The sequence below is a fragment of the Archocentrus centrarchus genome, unplaced genomic scaffold (genome assembly GCF_007364275.1).
Source record: "Archocentrus centrarchus isolate MPI-CPG fArcCen1 unplaced genomic scaffold, fArcCen1 scaffold_45_ctg1, whole genome shotgun sequence".
Lineage (NCBI taxonomy): Eukaryota > Metazoa > Chordata > Actinopteri > Cichliformes > Cichlidae > Archocentrus > Archocentrus centrarchus.
The window spans coordinates 1,325,081-1,347,391 of record NW_022060271.1 but is presented as its reverse complement, the minus strand read 5'-3'; the positions used below and the strand labels follow the sequence as shown (position 1 = coordinate 1,347,391).

At 45.7% G+C, this 22,311-nt stretch overlaps 1 protein-coding gene and 1 long non-coding RNA gene across 2 annotated transcripts; one reads left to right on the top strand and one right to left on the bottom strand.

Annotated features, from left to right (window-relative positions):
- Positions 1–511: 511 nt before the first annotated feature.
- On the bottom strand, positions 512–2,696 carry LOC115777230 (nuclear factor 7, brain-like). Its single transcript, XM_030725068.1, has 2 exons — positions 2,542–2,696; positions 512–2,448 (listed from the first exon to the last, which is right to left on the bottom strand). Exon 2 carries the CDS (start codon positions 2,429–2,431, stop codon positions 1,043–1,045), a length of 1,389 nt encoding a protein of 462 aa, XP_030580928.1. The 5' UTR covers positions 2,432–2,448; positions 2,542–2,696; the 3' UTR covers positions 512–1,042.
- A 6,009-nt stretch (positions 2,697–8,705) lies between these two features.
- On the top strand, positions 8,706–21,143 carry LOC115777231 (uncharacterized). Its single transcript, XR_004019604.1, has 4 exons — positions 8,706–8,774; positions 19,727–20,174; positions 20,510–20,594; positions 20,704–21,143. It is a non-coding gene; the product is annotated as an uncharacterized LOC115777231 (long non-coding RNA).
- The last annotated feature ends 1,168 nt before the right edge of the window (positions 21,144–22,311 follow it).

Below are 22,311 nucleotides of genomic sequence, written 5' to 3'. Positions count from 1 at the left end.
TTGAATTGAAGCCGCCGTACAAATGAATGGTAAATCTGACGTCATTTCGACTAGTCAGAATGTAATTAGAGATATCTCAATTTACTAATACGTCTAGTCATAAATCCATTTCAGATATCTGGAATATAAGTGAGGTGAATCAGATTTTATGTTAAAACAGCCTGCCATAGCGCCCCTCCTCCAGAGGATCATGAGCTCCATCTTCAGAGTTGCTTGCAGCTGTTTGTGTTGTTTCTAATAAAGAAGATGATCCGTCTTTGCAGCCTCACAAACACACGAGCTTAAAGTTGATGAGTCGCAGCAGCAGCTTCCTGTTTGTCCGTGTCTGCATCAGCACTGATGGAACAACAGGAAGCAGGAAGGCTTCAAATGTGACTCTGCTCTTTGGTTTGAATCATTCAGAAGAACTTTCTGCATCAGCCTCATTTTTTACCCGTCAAAGTATTTTGATGTTTGCTCTGAACAAACATGAAGGACAGATGAGCTCAGAGACGTTAGAGCTCCAACAAGACTTCACAAACTTTATTGTTTCACTGTCACACCATCATCATCATCATCATCAACAGATCACAGACCACACTGTAACCAGGAAACAACATTACAATAACCAATCACATCCATCCACATCAGCAGTTACAGCTCCACAACTTTCTGGATGATGACACATTTAGTTTGTGGTTTTCTCTCTGCACACCAACACAATCAAACATATTAGATTCTATTTGATTGGTTTGACTTTAGTTTGAGAAGCACAACAACAAACTGCTGCTGTCAGTCCAGATCCCAGCAAACTAAATCATCTCCATTCACATCAAACACAAACAGGAATCACTTGGAATGATTGTAAACTTGGTAGAAGCTCAGATCTAGTTTGGGGAGTCATTCAGTGAGAAACAGTGAAATGATTTCCATGTGAAAAGGTGGAGAGCAGGAAGAGAAAGAAAGAGTGAAACTAAAAGAGAAACAAAGAGCTTTGGAAGAACGAGGCAGCAGGAGGACAGCTGCAGTTTAACAGCTTCAATTCACTGAAACATCATCATCCTCAGCTCATCTGCTGCACCCTCACCTTCAGTGGCAACACCTTAACTTCACCTTCCAGAGTGCCAATGAGTGGAAACATCCTGTCAGTGAAAGTGTGTGTGAAGGTGTGTATGTGTGTGTTAGTATCAGGATCAGAGAACGACAGCTTTCCTCTGTTCCAGTCCAGATTCACTCGGATCCTCTGGAGCTTCTTCTGCACTGACAGAACAGTTTGAGGAGATGATGGAGAGTCTGCTGAATATTTATCTTTATAGAACCATATTCTCCATAATCCAGACTGTTTGTCTCCCTTCCTCTGCACAGACTCTGCTAACACACCCAGTCTCCACCATGTACTGTCTCCAACCTCAACATCCCAGCTGTGAGTCCCTGAGTTAAAGCCCTCAGAGCCCAGGACAGAGGAATAATCATCAATCCTCTCTGGATTATCAGGAAGCTTCTTCCTCTCTCCTCCTCCTCGTCTCACACTGGTCAGATCTTCAGACAGGATGAGTCCTGGATGAGCAGTGTTTGGGTCCAGGATCAGAGGAGTGTAGGAGACCATGTCCTTCATGGTGTTCCAGATGTTGAAGGTCAGGTTGCCCAGGTGTTTGGCCTGGTCTATCAGAGCTCCTGAGGGCAGCTGTGGATCATCCAGCAGGGGGCAGCGCTGGACTCTTTCCACTGCAGCCTTGTAGCTGTGCAGGAATGAGACGTCTTCAGCTCTCAGCTCCTCCTCTGTGGCTCTGACTGTGTGTGAAAGAGCTGCTATCTCTCTGCTCAGAGCCTCCATCTTCTCCTTCATCATCCCACTCTTCTGCTCCTCTTCCTCCCTCAGTGCAGCCAGCCTGGCCTCCTCTTCCTCTGCTAGAAACTGGTGAAGCTTCTTAAACTGCTCCTTAATCTGCCTCTCTGTGTGTCGGGCCTGGACCTTAATGTGTTCTGCTGTTTGATCAAACTCCACTTGAACTTCTTCACAAACCTTTAACTTCTTCTTTAAGGGCTCCAGAGTTTCCTGAAGCTCCTTCTTGTGTTGTCGTGCAGCTTCATCGATGGGTCTGAATCTGTGCTCGCTGTGTTTTTCTGAGTCTCTGCAGACGACACACACTGGCTGCTGATGGTCCAGACAGAAGAGTTTGAGTTTCTCAGAGTGCAGACTGCAGAGATCCTCTGAAGCTCTCTGATCTCTCTGCTGTAAGAAAGACTCACACAGGTTCTTCAAAGCCCGGTTTAAAGGTGGATCATACACTGATATTTCCTTACAAACTGGACACTCGTGTGTCGTCCTCTGTCTCCACCATCTCCTCAGACAGTCTTTACAGAAGCTGTGGCTACATGACAGAAGAACAGGATCTCTGAAGACCTCCTGACAGACTGGACAGCAGAGATCCTCCTCTGATCTGGAAGCCATTGAGTCTGTGAGTGAAGCTGCAAACAGGAAGTACAGTCAGTCCTGCTCCCCTCCCTCCTCTGCTACCTTCACTGAAACTTCCTGTGAGTCGTGTTGTTGCTCAGACTCACCTTCAGTGTGTGGAGCGTCAGCAGCTTGAAGCAGCAGTGTTGGAGTTTCCACTTTTCTCTCCTGTAGCTGGACTCACTCAGAGGAAGCTGCTGCTTTGGTCTGAGCTCAGTCTGATGGTCTGTGTGTCTCTGCACCGAGAACAACCACAGCCTGTTTCCTGGTTTGTGTCAGTTTAGTGGAGTCAGGGGCGGAGCTTCGTTAGACTTCCTCTTGTCAGCGTTGCTTCACCATATCGTGTATTTGAGGCCACTGCAGGGTTCAGGGTTCAGCCTGCCTTCAGCTGTGAAACTGGTTTTATTTGCTTTCATTTTAAGATGAAAACTTTCATAAAGTCTTTGTGAACTTTCATAAATGAGTGTTTAAACAGCTGAAGCTTCACTTTGTAGCAGCAGCTGATTTAAACTTTGTGTACAGAGTGTAATGATAAATGTACAGTTAGGTCCACCTGTGAGGGCCTCATTAATAGTTGTTTTTAATGTTTTCATTAGGAGGGCCCAATGAGAACGCTCCACCCTCCAAAGTGTGCTCACATCAGGGTGTCGGCCCTTCAATCAGTGGACTGAGTTACCAACGTTTTTCAGTCTGTTTCTGGAAAATAGGAGCCAAAGCAGAGAGTTTCACACCGAGCGTGGGAACAGGTCCTGTAGCAAACTCATGTCCAAGGTTATTCAGGATATTTTTAGGCCTTTTTTAATTATTACTTTTATTAGTAATCCTTTATTTATACAGGAATGTCTCTTGAGCCTTATTGTCTCATTTAAAAGAGAGACCTGTTACATGCATCAAGAAAATGACATAAAAACAGTAATAATACAATCTACTTAACACTTCTAAAAATCCATAACATACAATTATCAACAAACCAGTTATTACTGATAACAAACACAAGTGCCTACAGACATATTGAACTCTCCAAGTGTAACCAGACTGGAGAGCTTCAGGTCCTGCTGGAGCTCCAGGTGCAGGGGGCAGAGAAGGAGGATGCTTTTTTTTCAAGCTCAGTGCTCACTGATGGGACACTGAATGTAATAAAGTCCTGAGAGTGAAGACTGTGGTAAGAAGTATGAGGGAACCAGCTGGAGGATGGATTTGTAAATGAAGGTATTCCAGTGTAACAGTCTACGAGTATGTAGAGAGGGCCATTTAACTAAAGAATACAGGGTGCAATGGTGAGTAAGGTGCTTTGCTACCTGTGATAAAGCTCCATGATAGACATCATCCAACAGAGGACTGGCTGAGGCCTTCATATACACAATATCCTCGTAGTCTAGAAAACTCCTAAAAGTGGCAGAAAAGTTGTTTTCTGGCATTTTTTGAGAAACAAATCTTGTTTCTAAAAAGAAACAGAACCCATTTGGATTCAGTCTTTTCTAAAAAATGACCTCAGGTCAGCTAAACTCATCCTTTCAGAGATTTACAGCATGGCTGCATTACATTTAGTTTCTGTGCTGTCCCAGTGAGCAGGGTCACAGCTACAGATACATAACCAGCTCTACTTTAACCCTTTATACACTCCTCAAACTGCTCACTCTGCAGTCAGAGCATCGAGCCAGTTAAAGGTCTGATACTGATGTGCTCAGTAAGTATCAGAGGGGTCTTCATCAGTTTCAGCTGCTTTGGTGCTGATGAAATTAAGCACAGGTCCAACTATGAGACCCCCAAAGAGCACACACTGCAGACTGATGCCAGTTCCACTGGTTTAGGTCCCACCTTGTACCCAGAGCATCAAGAGCAAACCAGAGTGACTGTGAGGAGGTATAAGGTACCACCTTCTGTCAAATGCATGTCAAGATCTTATCAGTAATAGATAAAGATCTATAGCATAGATAAGATAAGCAATTTTCATATAGATGACGTGATATTTTTAATTGAATGTAGATTATAAAAATAGATAATATTGTATAAGGGGTATATGGAAATGAATGTCAGGGTTGGTGCTTATGTGTCACTATAGGGGAGGTGGGTGAGAGTATATATATATATATATATATATATATATATATATATATATATACTCTCAAGGGTATTCGAGTGTGCGTGGGAGTTTGCCCAACCAGTCTACATGTGCTTTGTGGACTTGGAGAAGGCATTCGACGTGTCCCTCGGGGTGTCCTGCGGGAGGTCCTGCGGGAGTATGGGGTGTCTGGCTCGTTGTTTCGGGCCATTCAGTCCTTGTACAACCGCAGTGAGAGCCTGGTCCGTATAGCCGGTAATAAGTCAGATTCGTTTCCTGTGGGTGTTGGACTCCGTCAGGGCTGCCCTTTGTCACCGATTCTGTTCATAATTTTTATGGACAGAATTTCTAGGTGTAGCCAGGTGGTGGAAGGCTTCTTCCTTGGTGGCCTCAGAGTCTCATCTCTGCTTTTTGCAGATGATGCGGTTCTGTTGGCTTCATCACGGGGGGGCCTCCAGCTCGCAGTGGAACGGTTTGCAGCCGAGTGTGAAGCAGCCGGCATGAGAATCAGCACCTCTAAGTCTGAGGCCATGGTCCTCAGCCAGAAAAGGGTGGAGTGCCATCTCCGGCTCAGGAACGAGTTCCTGCCTCAAGTGGAGGAGTTCAAGTATCTCGGGGTCTTGTTCACGAGTGATGGGAGAAGGGAACGGGAGATCGACAGACGGATCGGGGCTGCTTCTGCAGTGATGCGGACGCTGCACCGGTCCGTCGTGGTGAAGAGGGAGCTTAGTGTAAAAGCAAAGCTCTCGATTTACCGGTCGATCTACGTTCCTACCCTCACCTATGGTCACGAGCTTTGGGTAGTGACCGAAAGAATAAGATCGCAAATACAAGTGGCAGAAATGAGTTTCCTTCGAAGGGTGGCTGGCCTCTCCCTTAGAGATAAGGTGAGGAGTGCGGCCATCCGGGAGGGTCTCAGAGTAGAGCCGCTGCTCCTCCACATTGAAAGGAGCCAGTTGAGGTGGCTCGGGCATCTGATTAGGATGCCTCCTGGCCGCCTCTTAGGTGAGGTGTTCTGGGCATGTCCCACCGGGAAGAGGCCCCGGGGTAGACCCAGGAAACGCTGGAGGGATTATATCTCTTGGCTGGCCTGGGAATGCCTTGGGGTCCCTCCGGATGAGCTGGAGGAGGTGGCTGGGGAGAGGGAAGCCTGGGCTTCTCTGCTTAGGCTCCTGCCCCCGCGACCCGGCCCCGGATAAGCGGAAGAGAATGGATGGATGGATATATATATGTATATATTTATTTATTTTAATTGGGCATTTTCTTTTTATTTTGTAAACATAAAAACTTGTCATTTCATTTTTGTGAGACATTACAGCTTGTATAGTTTGTTTTTTTCTTTTCATTTTTCATTCAACTATGACCGAAACATTTTGCTGTGGACCACACTGGAAATCTTTGCTTAATTTTATTTGTATATGTTTAATTCCTTCTAAAAAAATTTATGAAATCAAGATTCGTTTTACCCGATTTTCACAAAGAAGACAGCACCAGGACACCGTTAGTGAGCCTACTGAGACCTCTGAGTGCCACCGTGAATGTGATCAGAAATAGGTCAGACAGAAAGGTCAGTAAGCCTGAACTTTCGCCCCTCCTCCCTTCCTCTCTCCCCCCGCCTCTCTCTCCTCCTGCTCCTCCTTCTCTGCTAAACATCAGATTAGCCTCAGTCAGGGTTTTGTGTTTAATTCCTCTGAGAAAAAGAAAAATTAAAAAATTAAATTATAAATTAAAAAATAAAATTGAAAATAAAAGCAAATAAAATAAATAAAAAGAAGAAAAGCAAATGAAAAATATAAGCAAAAAATAAAAGTAAATGAAAAGTGAAATAAGTGATAAGTGAAAAACTACAAAAAAATGAAAGGAAATGAAAGAAAATAAAATTGTAAATTAAAAAATAAAATTGAAAATGAAAAAATAAAATTGAAAGTTAAAAATAAAATGTAAAAACTAAAATGTAAAAAATACAAATGAAAAAATAAAAGTAAATGAAAAAACTAAAAAAAATGAAAGCAAATGAAATTGTAAATTAAAAATAAAATTGTAAATTAAAAAATAAAATTTAAAAAGTAAACTAAAAATTACATTTTTAAAATGTAAAATAAAAGTTAATTAGTGAAATCATCAGTTTTTTAAAAAAAGTTTCTGTTTTCCAGTTCCACTGACCTGTAACAGAAAATAGACGCTAAAACTCCCCCTACCCCTCCTCCTCCACCCCTCTGTGTATTACAGATTATTACAGTATTTAAAAAAAAGAAAAACAATAATTTAGACTTCGTGGGCCCCACCTATGCCCCCTATTCAGGGCCTCTCTTTTCACAGTACTTTAGGTAAGATACAGAAAAAATAACAGTCACCAGACCTTATTAGCTTGCTGGACACATCTGTTTTTGTAAGATAAGAACCCCACACCCCTTTTCCATAAAATTGTAAATAAAAAAATAAAATTGTAAATAAAATAATAAAATTGTAAATTAAAAAATAAAATAGAAAATTAAAAAATAAAATATAAAATTTAAAAATAAAATTACAAAGTAAGTGAAACTAAACTAAAAATTAAATTAAAAAGTAAAATAAATGAAATCCTCTTTTAAAAAAAGTTTCTGTTTTCTATTACCAATGATCTGTTATCAGAAATAAGCACTAAAAACCCCCTCCCTCCTCCTCCTCCCTATGTTGAGCCTCTTTGAGATCCCACCCACCCTCTGTGTATTACAGTTTATTACAGTATTCAAAAAGAAAAACAATAATTAAGCCCTCGGGGCCCCACCTATGCCCCCCATTCAGGGCCTCTCTTTTCGCAGTACCACCTCTGTTTGCTTTAGTAAGATGCAGAAAAAAATAACGGTCACTGGACTTCTTTAGCTTGTTGGACACATCTGTTTTTGTAAGATAAGTACCCCACCCCCCACCCCACCCTCTTCCTTTACCGTGAGCACATCAGAGCACATCAGAGCTTTATGAAAAAACAGCTGAACCTACTAAATAGAATAGAATAGAATAGAATGCCTTTATTGTCATTATACAGGATGTACAATGAGATTGGAGGGCCACTCCTGTTCAGTGCCATGTAACAGAAAATCAAACTCTCTAAAATAAAAATAAAAATATTATAATCTAGTATAATCAAGAAATATACAGAAAATAAACAATGTATAAAATATACAAAAAATAGAATGTATAGAAATATATACATACATTGGTGCATCTGTACATTGTAAGAAAAGTAAATAAGTGTATACATATAATAATGAAGATGATGAATATTGCACTTGGTGAATGAATATTACACAATATAGGAGTGATAGATATTGTTCAGTATGAATAATCTAATATTGCACAGAGATGTGGGTGTTGCACAGTTACGGTGGGTGAGTGTGTGAGTTCAGGGTGGTGATTGCTCTGGTGAAGAAACTGTTCTTGAGTCTGTTTGTTCTGGCAACCGTGTAAAACAAGTGATTGGCAACTTTAGTTAAGGTAAGTTACGTTTATTTCCCCTTTGTATGTTTAGTTCCAGCCTCATAACTGAAAAAAAATACATAGGTTATTATAGATCACAGACCTGCCTTAGAAAGAAGAATGATAAAATCTGCCATTTGGGTGTAAAAGCTAACTGTGAAACACACAGACCTATAAAGAGCCTCAGTGTAAATATGTTGTTAGTTTGTTCCTCTAAATGTGACTCTTGGACGGTCGCTAGGATTTTTGTAAAGACATGGTTTATACAGGTATATCAAACTCTGTTTTTAGGTTGTAGGTCATTTAAAAAATACTTTTCTAAAATTTTTTTTTTTTCTTTTTTCACTTTTGTGTTAGATGAGATGCTCATAGGCTCCATTTCAGATACAGATGTCGGTATGTTTTTTTTTGTTTTTTTTTTCATGTCTTGATGAATAAGAGGGTCATAGAACCTGTTTTTTTCTTCAGATGCTGGATTGATTGAGGAGGCGGATATTGGTATGTTTTGGGGGGGGGGGGGGGGGGGGGGTGTTTGTTTTGGGGTTTTTTTTGGTATTTTTGTTTTTCAGACAAAAAAAACAAAATGCTTTAAAAATAAGAAACTTTTTAAACCATTTCAGACATATTTGAGTTAGACCTCTATCTTCACATTCAAAGACCTTTGTCCCCTCAGTAACAGGACTGGGCTCACCTTCTAAGGGCAGCAAGCTAGTGGAAAGCCAAAGATAGAATCTCCGTGGTGCAACCTCAATAGGAAAACATCTCACAGTTGACAGAAGTGACAACCCTGCCCCAATACTGTCACATAAGTATTAAAGATAGGTGAGTACGTTAACTATGTTTGTTTTATTAATTTTTAAAAATCTGTCTTTCAGGAGGTAAAGGTGTTTTTGGAGTTCACATACAATACGTAGAAGGAGGCGGAGAAATGAGAGTGTCATGGCCGGGAGGAAACGGACGAGGAAGGACTCACATGAAGGACTCCAGAAGCAAACATAACTAAAAAGGGGATTTATTTCAACGGGGAAACACAAATACAAAAACCTTGGAAGGGAGGCACAGGGAGACGAAGGGCAGGCACAGGGAACACAGGAACATGCGGGCACAAAACATCAACGACGCGACAGAGAACAAATGAAAACTGAGGGCTTAAATACACAATGGGTAATCAGGGCAAGAGGAAACAGCAGGGAACAACAGGTGAGGCAAATGAAACTAATTACCCAGGGGAAGCAAAGCTAAACACAAAGCACAAGGAAATCACATTGGAAAAATAAAACAGGAAGTGATAAACCAAGGAACACGCAGACAAGTCACAACACTGGGAACATGACAAACATACAGGGAGGACAAACTCAGGAATAAATTAACACAAAACGCTGGGCCAACGGCCCAGGACATGACAGTACCCCCCCCCTCAACGGCCGGCCCCCGACGGCCAAAACCAGAAACAAAACCACACACGGGCGGGAGGCGGGGGACCAGGAGGGAGGGCCCGAAACAAAAACAAAGACAGGGAGCAAAACAGAAATCACAGGGCGTGAACAAAACAAATCAAACCCGGACAGGAAGAAAACAAAAACACAGGACCAGAACAAAAGGCGACGGCACAAGGCCGGAGACAGTCCAACAGGGGGCATCAAAATGAGGCAGAGCAGAGGCAACACAGTCCAAACAAGAACAAAACACGGGGACGAGAAGCAAAAAAAAAAAAAAAAACAACCGGATGAAACAAAAAGCGACGGCACAAGGCCGGAGAGCTCCAATGTCCAAAACAGGGGGCCGAAACAAGGAACAGTCCAGGAGCTATGACAAAACAAAAAACAGCAGGGGAAAAAACAGTCCACAGTTCAGGGGAGTCAGTGGGAAATCCAAAAACAAAAAACACACAGTTCAGGAGGCCGCAGAGGCCAAGGGGCCACAAAGCAAAATCCCAACGAGGGAGGCCGACCGCGCTCCCAGCGGCGGCGGCGACGAGGACGAGAAGGAATCACTGGAGGCCGACCGCGCTCCCAGCGGCGGCGGCGACGAGGACGAGAGGGAATCACTGGAGGCCGACCGCGCTCCCAGCGGCGGCGGCGACGAGGACGAGGGGGAGTCACTGGAGGCCGACCGCGCTCCCAGCGGCGGCGGCGACGAGGACGAGGGGGAGTCACTGGAGGCCGACCGCGCTCCCAGCGGCGGCGGCGACGAGGACGAGGGGGAGTCACTGGAGGCCGACCGCGCTCCCAGCGGCGGCGGCGACGAGGACGAGGGGGAGTCACTGGAGGCCGACCGCGCTCCCAGCGGCGGCGGCGACGACGAGGGGGAGTCACTGGAGGCCGACCGCGCTCCCAGCGGCGGCGGCGACGACGAGGAGGAGTCACTGGAGGCCGACCGCGCTCCCAGCGGCGGCGGCGACGACGAGGAGGAGTCACTGGAGGCCGACCGCGCTCCCAGCGGCGGCGGCGACGGGGAGCAGGCACCGGAGGCTGACCGTGCTTCCAGCGGCGGCGGCGGAGACGAGGAGAAGACACTGGAGGCCGACCGTGCTCCCAGCGGCGGCGGCGACGAGGAGGGGTCACTGGAGGCCGACCGTGCTCCCAGCGGCGGCGGCGACGAGGAGGGGTCACTGGAGGCCGACCGCGCTCCCAGCGGCGGCGGCGACGAGGAGGGGTCACTGGAGGCCGACCGCGGGGCATGCGGCGGCGGCGACGGGGAGCAGACACTGGAGGCCGACCGCGGGGCATGCGGCGGCGGAGAAGGGCGACCCCGGGCTCTGGTGGGGAACCCTCGGGTGACGTGGAGCGCTCGGACTGAGCAGAGACCCCCACCGGCTCGGACTGAGCGGGACCCTCTGGCTCGGAGCGCTCGGACTGAGCGGAGACCCCCATCGGCTCGGACTGAGCGGGACCCTCGTGCGCGGAGTGCTCGGACTGAGCGGGACCCTCTGGCGCGGAGCGCTCGGACTGAGCGGAGACCCCCATCGGCTCGGACTGAGCGGGACCCTCTGGCGCGGAGCGCTCGGACTGAGCGGAGACCCCCATCGGCTCGGACTGAGCGGGACCCTCTGGCGCGGAGCGCTCGGACTGAGCGGGACCCTCTGGCGCGGAGCGCTCGGACTGAGCGGGACCCCCTGGCTCGGACTGAGCGGAGACCCCCATCGGCTCAGACTGAGCGGGACCCTCTGGCGCGGAGCGCTCGGACTGAGCGGAGACCCCCATCGGCTCGGACTGAGCGGGACCCTCTGGCGCGGAGCGCTCGGACTGAGCGGAGACCCCCATCGGCTCGGACTGAGCGGGGCCCTCTGGCGCGGAGCGCTCGGAGTGAGCGGAGACCCCCATCGGCTCGGAGTGAGCGGAGACCCCCATCGGCTCGGAGTGAGCGGAGACCCCCATCGGCTCGGAGTGAGCTGAGCCCATGGGCTGAACGGGGCCTACATAGTGAGGCACCGGATGCGTAGGCTGGGACCGCGGAACAGGGCACACTGCTGCTTTATTGAGCAGCAGGGGCTGCTCGGGGAATAGCCGAGGTGCAGGGGACTGCGTGGAAGCAGGCCGGGAGACGACTGGCTGCGTGGAAGCAGGCCGGGAGACGACTGGCTGCGTGGAAGCAGGCCGGGAGACGACTGGCTGCGTGGAAGCAGGCCGGGAGACGACTGGCTGCGTGGAAGCAGGCCGGGAGACGACTGGCTGCGTGGAAGCAGGCCGGGAGACGACTGGCTGCGTGGAAGCAGGCCGGGAGACGACTGGCTGCGTGGAAGCAGGCCGGGAGACGACTGGCTGCGTGGAAGCAGGCCGGGAGACGACTGGCTGCGTGGAAGCAGGCCGGGAGCCAGAGAGAGCGGGCTGTGAGCTAGGGAGATCTGGCTGCGTGGAAACAGACTGCGAGCTAGGGAGATCTGGCTGCGTGGAAACAGACCGCGAGCGAGAGAGAGCAGACTGCGTGGAAGCAGACCGAGAGCTAGGGAGATCTGGCTGCGTGGAAGCAGACCGAGAGCTAGGGAGATCTGGCTGCGTGGAAGCAGACCGAGAGCTAGGGAGATCCGGCTGCGTGGAAGCAGACCGAGAGCTAGGGAGATCCGGCTGCGTGGAAACAGACCGAGAGCTAGGGAGATCCGGCTGCGTGGAAACAGACCGAGCGCTAGGGAGATCCGGCTGCGTGGAAACAGACCGAGCGCTAGGGAGATCCGGCTGCGTGGAAACAGACCGAGAGCTAGGGAGATCCGGCTGCGTGGAAACAGACCGAGAGCTAGGGAGATCCGGCTGCGTGGAAACAGACCGAGAGCTAGGGAGATCCGGCTGCGTGGAAACAGACCGAGAGCTAGGGAGATCCGGCTGCGTGGAAACAGACCGAGAGCTAGGGAGATCCGGCTGCGTGGAAACAGACCGAGAGCTAGGGAGATCCGGCTGCGTGGAAACAGACCGAGAGCTAGGGAGATCCGGCTGCGTGGAAACAGACCGAGAGCTAGCTGACACTGGGGCCTGAGAGGGAGCTGACACTACAGAAGGAGCAGGAGCTGAGGGAACTGGGACCAAAACCGAAGGAACTAAGACAGGGGCTGAGGGAACTGACTGAGAGGGCACTGAAACAGCTGACACTGGGGACCGAGGAAGAGTTACTGGAGCTGACTGAAGGCGAGGGAGAGCGACTGGAGCTAGAGCTGACTGAGACCCTGCTGCTGCAGCTAACACAGAAAACCGATGCGAAGGCTTGGACCTGGTTGCCCCCACCCGCGGAACAGGAACGGGTGCAGAGGTCAGCCCGTCCGTGGCTGCCCCCACCCGCGGAACAGGTACGGGTGCAGGGGGAGCTGGAGCCAAGGGAGCGGGAGCAGGGTGAGCAGAGGGAGCTGGAGCTAACTGAGGGGTCTGAGACTGCAACTGAGGAGGAGCTGGAGCTACAGCTGACTGGGAACACTGCGACTGAGGAGGAGCTGGAGCTACAGCTGACTGGGAACACTGCAACTGAGGAGGAGCTGGAGCTACAGCTGACTGGGAACACTGCAACTGAGGAGGAGCTGGAGCTACAGCTGACTGGGAACACTGCGACTGAGGAGGAGCTGGAGCTACAGCTGACTGGGAACACTGCGACTGAGGAGGAGCTGGAGCTACAGCTGACTGGGAACACTGCGACTGAGGAGGAGCTGGAGCTACAGCTGAATGGGAACACTGCGACTGAGGAGGAGCTGGAGCTACAGCTGACTGGGAACACTGCAACTGAGGAGGAGCTGGAGCTACAGCTGACTGGGAACACTGCAACTGAGGAGGAGCTGACACTGGAGGAACTGACACTGGAGGAACTGACAGAGTGCTAGGGTGAACAGACATTAGGGAAACCGACTGAAGGCTAGAGGGGCCTGAGTACGTCAAAACTGGCCGCGTGGAAGCAGGCCGGGAGACAGAAAGAGCAGACTGCGAGCTAGAGAGAGCAGGAGCTAAGGGCGTTAGAGCTGACTGCGAGGAGACTGACTGCGAGGAGACCGACTGCGAGGAGACCGACTGCGAGGAGACCGACTGCGAGGAGACCGACTGCGAGGAGACCGACTGCGAGGAGACCGACTGCGAGCTAGGGAGAGGAGCTGACTGCGTGGAAGCAGCCTGAGGCACAGCTGACTGGGGAGACTGAGACACAGCTGACACCGGGCACTGAGAATGCGCTGACACTGAGGACTGAGAATGAGCTGACACTGGGGACTGCTGTAGGTGAAGGGTGGAGGTTAAGAAATCCTGCACTAACCCATGCAGAGAGCCAAATAACCAAGGGTAATCATCGACTAGCCCTTGCAGCTGGGCCGTGAGCTGTTGCTGTTCCTGCTCACATGGGTCAGCCAGAAGGTCCATAACCAGTGAATCCACCCAACAGATAATGGTCTGCTTTGCCACCTCAGGGAGGGGAAAGGCAGGGGGGTGACGGGAATAATTGTCCGCAGGCATAGTAGCGTTGAAGCCAGTGTTACTCACGGAAACGGAGGATTGGGTGTGAAGTGGTGAAGCGGTCCGCGGCGTTATACCGCTCGGGTCTCGGGGTGCCTTCCGCCGTTGCTGCCGGGAACTCCCTCTCCTCCGCGGCTGCCGAGGAAGGGAGGGATCAGCGAAAGGGGAGGCAGGTGAGTGACGATGACGGGGACTGTTCAAAGACGCCGGGCCCCCCAGCGCTAGACGAGTGCCGTCGAAAAAATTGGAGCCGGAGGGGGTTTTGTAATGGTCGCGTCGTTCTGTCATGGCCGGGGAGGAAACGGACGAGGAAGGACTCACATGAAGGACTCCAGAAGCAAACATAACTAAAAAGGGGATTTATTTCAACGGGGAAACACAAATACAAAAACCTTGGAAGGGAGGCACAGGGAGACGAAGGGCAGGCACAGGGAACACAGGAACATGCGGGCACAAAACATCAACGACGCGACAGAGAACAAATGAAAACTGAGGGCTTAAATACACAATGGGTAATCAGGGCAAGAGGAAACAGCAGGGAACAACAGGTGAGGCAAATGAAACTAATTACACAGGGGAAGCAAAGCTAAACACAAAGCACAAGGAAATCACATTGGAAAAATAAAACAGGAAGTGATAAACCAAGGAACACGCAGACAAGTCACAACACTGGGAACATGACAAACATACAGGGAGGACAAACTCAGGAAATAAATTAACACAAAACGCTGGGCCAACGGCCCAGGACATGACAGAGAGGAGATGCAGGCGCCTATACACTAGGGTTCTTTTGTAAAAAATTAAACCTGTGTTAGAATTATTAACCTTAATAAAACATTTACAGTTATGTCAGAGGTATTGACCTTAATAAAATAAGTTTTTGTTGTTTTTTTTTTTTACTGGATTTTATTTAACAATAAAATGTCTAATAATGATTATTTTAGAGATTTAAATGCAGCTTTAGCCTTGTTAGAGGGTGAAAATAGAGAGAACGCTAGTCAATCCAATCCTGAAATCATCTCTTTGACTCCTGTTATTGATGCTGTGAACTCTGGTTACAACTATCGGACCCCAACTCTACCCGTGTTGATAATACATCAGATAACCCTATTGAACCCCCTCAAAATCAGACACCCAGTCATGATACATTTGATGTTTTTGATGCTATCGATAATGTTCTAGCTCAATTACAGTCTAACCAACAACCTATACCGTCTGAATTAATAGCCTGTTAAAGCAGAGACCCCGTGAAAATCCCTGTCCTTACTGTAAGGACGGCAATTGCAGTGAGATCAGCAAATGCACTGGGCTTGACATGCATGGAGTTCTGCTCCTGATTTATACTGTGTGTAGTTAAGTTATAGTTTTATTAAAAAGGCCCATCAAGGCCAAACTGTTATAATCTCTTGTGGTTTCCTGTCCTACTCTCTCATCTCTGGTGATTTTACTAGTACAGTCTACTATATTGCAATGAAATGCAGTATATTCTTTCATTTGGGACAGATCACATATTTTTAAATGACTATGCATAGTATCTTTACATATTTGGTATTGCTGGATTTAGAAAATAAGCACATTAATTCAACAAGCCTACTGTGTTATATGACAATACATGCGGCATAATAAAACTTGGGACTGGAGACTCAATTTTGTCAATACTTTTCAGCTGGGGCACTTCATACATTAAGTGACTTAACACCCTGATTATGCAGGCCATATGTACATATGTATTGATGGATTCAGCACAACCTCATCTTTCCAACAAGCCATCATATGTGTTTCTATGACAAACCTTGGCAAAGCAATTACAAAGTAAATGAAAACATTTTGCATAGATATAGTTTTTCCATGTTTGCCTATTTTAGGTATGTATTCCAAGGTCTCTATCTACCATACTTTAAGATATTCCCATCCAGTTTTTTCTAGTGGGTAAAGCAAAGTCCTGACTACATACATGTCTATTCTGAAAGCTCTCAGGCCTTATGTTATTAATCTACATCAGTTTTTGTGGGTTAACCCCCCATGCGGACAGGCTGTACTTGAGTTCTTTTTTAGTTTTGGGTATATAACAATATCTATCAATTTAACCATCTTGGCAGTAAAATATTTTTGGCCAAGAATCCATTTCGTATAGGGAAGACATCAGAGATGAGGAAAAACATGGTTGGGTTTAGTTCTACCTCCAGTAGGTGTATGTCAAAATTTGGGGGGCATTGTCACTAGCCTAGTGGATACGACGCCACATTGAGTGGGTGGGCCCCGTTGCTGTGATACATCAGTGTATATGTCTATGGATTTACTGAGCTGGCTGAGATCCTGCTGACTGAAGGATGAAGTTTGGTCATTCAGTTTGTTTCCATGTTTGTTCTCTTACAGGAGGAAGCTCTGTGGTGAAGTCTGCTTCACTGCAGACTGGCTTTGTAAAGAATCAGTCAGCCTTTAGCTGTTCTGGATCTTTGCTGTTTACTTTTAAATAGCACAGCTGTGAGTCTTTTCTTATGAAGGAAAAAAGCATTAATTTATTTGAGGAGCATTATTATTTAAATATGCCAGTGGTTTATTTTTCAGCAATTCCTCATGTACATCTACAGCTGAATGTTAATAAAAGTGTCTGTGTGACATTTGGAACATGTAGCTTTGACTCAGAAGTACCTTTTTGTTTATACCTTTGGGAAGAAAAAAATATATCAAGATATATTTATTATATCACCATTCAGATAAAAAAAAAAAAAATTTGAGATATTATTTTGGTCCATATTCCCCAGCCCTAGTAGTTCTAAACATATTTAGGGTGTTTTTTCTTTACTTTTTGTCTCTTTTTGACAGCAGGTTTACCAAAAGAAGCCGTCTCATGCCATGATATGAGCTGTAAGAATCCTCAACATAGCGCTGAGTTATGCACTATGTATGAGAATGTTGTGACGTCCAACATCACCGACATCCCCGACATCAGTTGATGTCGGGGATGTCGGAAGAAAGACTGATGCATATGCGAAAAGAAAGAAAATTTTTAATTTGACACAATTAAACAGCTCAGTGTAGTGCTCCTGCCGTAACTGAGTAATTTCTTTCAATAGTAGTTGGAAGTGATGTTTTGCAATTATTTATTTTCTTAATTTCTAGTGCTAGACATTATTTTTTAACTTTCTTGCAAGAGTCAGACCTCATAGTGTTTTTGTTTCTCTTTATAAATCTTAAAGCATATTTAAAATTTGCATTTGCCTGTTTTTTTATACTCAAACAAAGGGGCATGTCTATGTTTACCCAAATGAACCCATGCTTTAAGAGCCCTTCTGGCCCCTCCATGAAACTCTGCTAAATAGTCATTCCAGCCTGGCTTGATACCATGTGAGCTGGTTTTATACAGAGGCTTACTTGAGGTAAGAAGGGACGTCATAACTCAGCGCTATGTTGAGGATTCTTACAGCTCATATCATGGCATGAGACGGCTTCTTTTGGTAAACCAGCTGTCAACTTCTTTTTAAGATTTGATGCGCAGAACCTATTTACTGCTGCAATGGCTGAAGTTCTAGATCAGGTTGGATGTGATGCTGATGGTGTAAAAAGTGACCTGAAGCAGGTGCCGTCAGTCTTTAGAAATGTTTCTGAACAGAAATCTCTGGGTCCTGATAACCTGTCCGCTTCTCTGTTGGAATGCTGTGCAGATGAATTAGCTGACGCCTGGTTACCAACTTTCCAAAAGTCCTCGCAGAGTCACACAGTTCCAGAGCTGTGGGAAAAATCTATAATTATTCCAATACCAAAAGTATTATAGTGAATATGATCAAACCAGAGATATCTCCAGGATTGGACCCTCTTCAGTTTGCATATAGAGAGGGGCACAGTACTGTGGATGCTGTGGTAAGTGTCACTCATTGATCAACAAACAGAAGATCCCAAAGTTTATGCACAAATCTTATTTACTGATTTTAGTTCTGCATTTGAGACTGTTCGTCCACATCTGCTGGTTCAGAAGCTCTTAAAGTTAGAAATGAATCCTCTAATTATTAAATGGCTTTTATCTCTTTTAAAAAATACTGTAGATCACAACAAGTCAAAGTGAATAATACAATATCAATCAAATATTGCAGCACAGAGGAGCGCTGAGTTCTCTCCTTTTCACCTTGTACACAGATGAATGCAGAGGGAACCAGATCAGAAACCAGGTCATTAAATTCTCAGATGATACTATTATACTAAGTCTGTTATGAGCAAATGACTGCTCATCTATATACCACATCCTGCTCTGTCACACCAACCCTCTGCATGGCCTCCTTCACTGCATCCATCTTCTCTGAGGTCTTCCTTCACTTCCTTTCACTTTCTGCTCACTTGACTGTAAAACATGGCTGTTACTGTTTGTGGAAACCAAAATATGATTTTGGTCTCAACAGTTCAGTAAATGAATCCTATCTTATCAGGATATTCCCAAACAGATCCCAGAACTTAATGGTTCATAGGTCAGTATGAGGCTGCTTATTAAACAAACACTTCCTCTGAAAATGGTCAGGTACAAGGAGGAGACTGAAAGAGTGAAAAAGCAGCCAAAGAACAACAAACTGCAGAAAGTCCAGAAAATTATTGCTTTAAAAATGAAAGAAAGTGAAATAAAAATGAAAGAAAGTTCAATAAAAATGAAAGAAAGTCTGGCTCCATGGAAGCAAAACATAAAGAAATGAAGGCTGGATCAGGACAAATGTTTAAACACAAAGTATGCAGTAAAATGGATCTTCTTACTTTACAAAGAAATCTAATTATCACAGTTTTTCTTCTGCAGGTCCAAAAAAACTGATTTAAAGAGAACTGAAGATGACAGTGGGAATGATAGTTATGATGGAAGATTAATGTTTCATAAAGAGTCTCCTCCATCCTTTTTCCCCTCACAGTGCCTGGATCATGTTAGAAAACACAGAACAAGAATGACTGTGATGGACAAACATCATATTCAGAGGCATTTAGACAGTGAATCCCTGCTGCACACAGTCAAAGTTCAGGGAGCTCAGAGGAATTCACCTCTGCACAAACTCTCAGCCTGCAGTTTATTTAGTGACTGCACAGCAAAAGCTGAGGTACTTATGGAAAATGAAGGCACTCATGAAGCATACATGTCCTTTACAGGAAAGAGAATCAGGCTGAGAAAAAAGAGGTGTAAAGGTGAGTTCCTGTAAAACCATCACCAAGATGGTTGTATGTGAAACCAGAGACAGCTGCAAGAAGCTGTGATAGAATGTGGTTGTAGAGATGAGGCCCGTCAGCAGCAGTGATGGGAACATAAAGGAATGAAAAGAGCAAAGACAACATGAAGCAATAAGGCTGGAGATGATAGCAACCAAAGGACAGGTGAGGTCAGAGGGAGTGATGCTCTGGTCTAATAAAATCATAGATGTTCCTCACACGCTGCAAAGAGGACGTTTTCTGTATTGATGCCACAGGAAGCCTCATCAAAACAAGCACATACAGCACATTTTTACAGAGATGGACTTGGAGGTAGAAACACCAAGAAGGGAGGCTCACCTTTCCTTTGTAACATGTGACCACACACCTGCCTCTGCACAATGTTTCTAAATGCTTTTCAAACAGACCACATGAGACAGTATGGACAGAAACATCTCCCTGATGGAGCTCCATGGTGCTCATGCAGGCAGTTTCAGTGCTCTTAACCTGACCTCAGCGACTTACTACATTAACTGGTGAAGGTCCCAAAGACTTTAATCACCATATACTACACTGAGGTCTCAGCCGTGGAAGGAGAAAATCCAAATCTCTGAGCAAAAGCAAAATTAAACCCTTTTTTCCTCAATGTCTTCAAATCAATACCATTTTCATGATGATGCTCATTTTATTGCATTCCCTTCTCAGCAACCCCGACAACTACAAGCCTGCCCTCGGCACATCGACACACCACCATCCAAAGCATCAATCCAGCACAGCAACACTGACAAACAGCGGCTGCAGGTCCTCAGAGGGAGAGCCCAGCCAGGAGATGGAGTTTCACTCTCAGCACCTTCACTGAAGATGATTTGGAAAAGAATACATCAACTCAGAGGTCCACTTTAGACTTAGTTCATGCAATCAAATGCACATTAATGATTTAAAATGCTACAAAGGGATTTTCTTTGTTCCATTCTGTCTGTCACAGATGAAGTGTACCTATGATAAAGACTGCAGACCTCTCCATCTTTGCAGGTGGGAGAACTTCAGCAGTGTCTAAATACTGATTTCTACGGTGGCCCTGAGAGGCCAAATGCACTGCAGTGTAAGAAAACAGCAGCTGCAGCTACAGCTGCAGACCCTGAACACTGCACAGGTATATTTTTAATCTCCCTGTTATTTGAACTTGAACTCGTTCTGTAAGCTAATAAAATGATGAGGGCGAGAATTGATCAGCTCGTTAGTGTTTACACTTTGTATTAAACTATAATGAAATGAAACATGAAATAATCTGTTTCTAGTTGGGGAATTATGGGCATCTGCTGTGACAGATAAATGTCTGAAACAAGCTCTGACTTTAATGAAGCAGAGTTGTTTTATGTAAAGGATGTTCATATGGTTTTCAGTTATCATGTTTGCCTTTGGATCATGAGCCAAAATAGACCAATAAAGGATCTTTATGGTCTCTCCTCCACTTCCCTGCCTTTCCAGGAAAGTCAGTTCTTTGAGTACCGTGAAGGAAAAGAGGCAGAAAGAAGGATGTTCTGAAAATGCAAAAAGAAATCAAACAGTGAAGGTAATAATCTAAATGTTGGAAAGTGAGGCTGTTTTCTGACACAATCAAACAGTTTTCTAACATGTGACCACCATTTTTTTCTGATATGTGATCTATGAACTAAACCAAGACGGGCCTGAGGCCCAAAGAAGGAAAACACTACCATTAAATGTTGGGGCAAGTCGGTGGTCTGAGAAACTTTTGGGTGCTGCCGTTAAAAAAGTGAAAGATTCCAACCAAGATGTGGAAGCTGGAGAAAACGTCCTGCTGTGCCCTGATGGCTCTCAGGGAAAAATACTCCTGACACACCTTTTACAGTTCAGCTCTCCAAAGAGGCTGCTGGAAAAGCTCAGCAAAGAAGGACACTGTTTGTCTGCACCCTGAGGGCTTCATGTCACAAAGTGAGCATTAAATAGAACTGGCACCATTGGAGTTCTCTCTTTTACTGTCTCTATTGTCTCATTTCTTTCTTTCTGTGATCAGTGCTTTAGTTTGGAACCAAAGTTAAAGTTTGCAGCCAGCGTGATGAACAGCACTGAACTGTAACTGTGATCATCAAATATTCTGTAAGGTCCCAGAGATGAAGGTGATGCAGAAGATGAGGAGGATGATGAAGGTATTGTTGGGGTGCCACCCATGATGTCACCTCTCTCTGACACAGTGGTGCTGTGGGTCACTTTCAGGGATTTATTAGTGCAAGATGTTTGTGCTCTCCATTCAGACACACTGCATTCAATTCCTGATAGAACAATAATAAGGTTTTAAAGGAATACAGAGCGGTAAGAATTAGAGTGGTGACAGACGATGAGTTGAAGGTTTCATGATTCTATCTGACAGCTTTGGAGAAGCCCAGAAAGTAGAAGAGCAGAGCCCAGACATCAGTAAGTTAGCTGCTTTCTGACTCATTGATGTGGCCTCAGTGTCAGGGATAGAAATGTCTAATGATTTCATTCTTTAAAGTTTGGATTTGATGGACACTTCAATGTTTCCTGCTGTGTAACTTTCTGATCTTCTTAATCATTTCAACTCTTTGTATTTTAGAGGTCACCTTCACCAGCCCAGCCGTCCACTGTGCAACTATATCATATTCTTGTAGATAATAATGCTGCATTTCATTTCAGAGGTAAATGGACCGTTACATGTGCAGTTTGTTATTGCAGTGAGTTTCTTTATGCTGCAGGTTCAGAATGGAGCCCAAAAAGCATCCACCTCAGCAGATCATACTTCAGCTTATTTCTACAAGTTAGTCATAATGTTCCATCACAGCCTTTCATTTCTATTTTCAATGCACTATAGAAATAATATGGTCAGAGACACTATTTTGAATGAGTGAGCTTCTCTATGTAATAACTCTGATCATAACATTTCTGTCAGCCTCAAATACCGCAGAGCCAAAACTGAGCCAGACAATTTACTGCAGTTATCTAGTGTTTGTACTTTTACTTCCACAGTACACATACCAACATTTATACTCCTGTCATCACTGACAGCAGTTCTTCAGAGCTGAGGGAGAGGACTTTCCAGAGGAAGGCAGCAGATTTGATATCTCAGAGTACAATAATATATATATATATATATATATATATATTAGTGTTCCTGCTGTTCCTGATCCACCTTTGACAGGAACATAAATGTCTAACCATCCTCTGCAGCTGTTGCTCTGATCATAAACACATTCATGCAGAAGGATTCTGAAAAGTCTGTTTACTGAGGATTATTCTGAAGATTCATGTTTGCT

Coding starts and splice junctions, on each gene's coding strand:
- LOC115777230 (XM_030725068.1), bottom strand. CDS start 2,431: ATGGCTTCCAGATCAGAGGAGGATCTCTGCTGTCCAGTCTGTCAGGAG.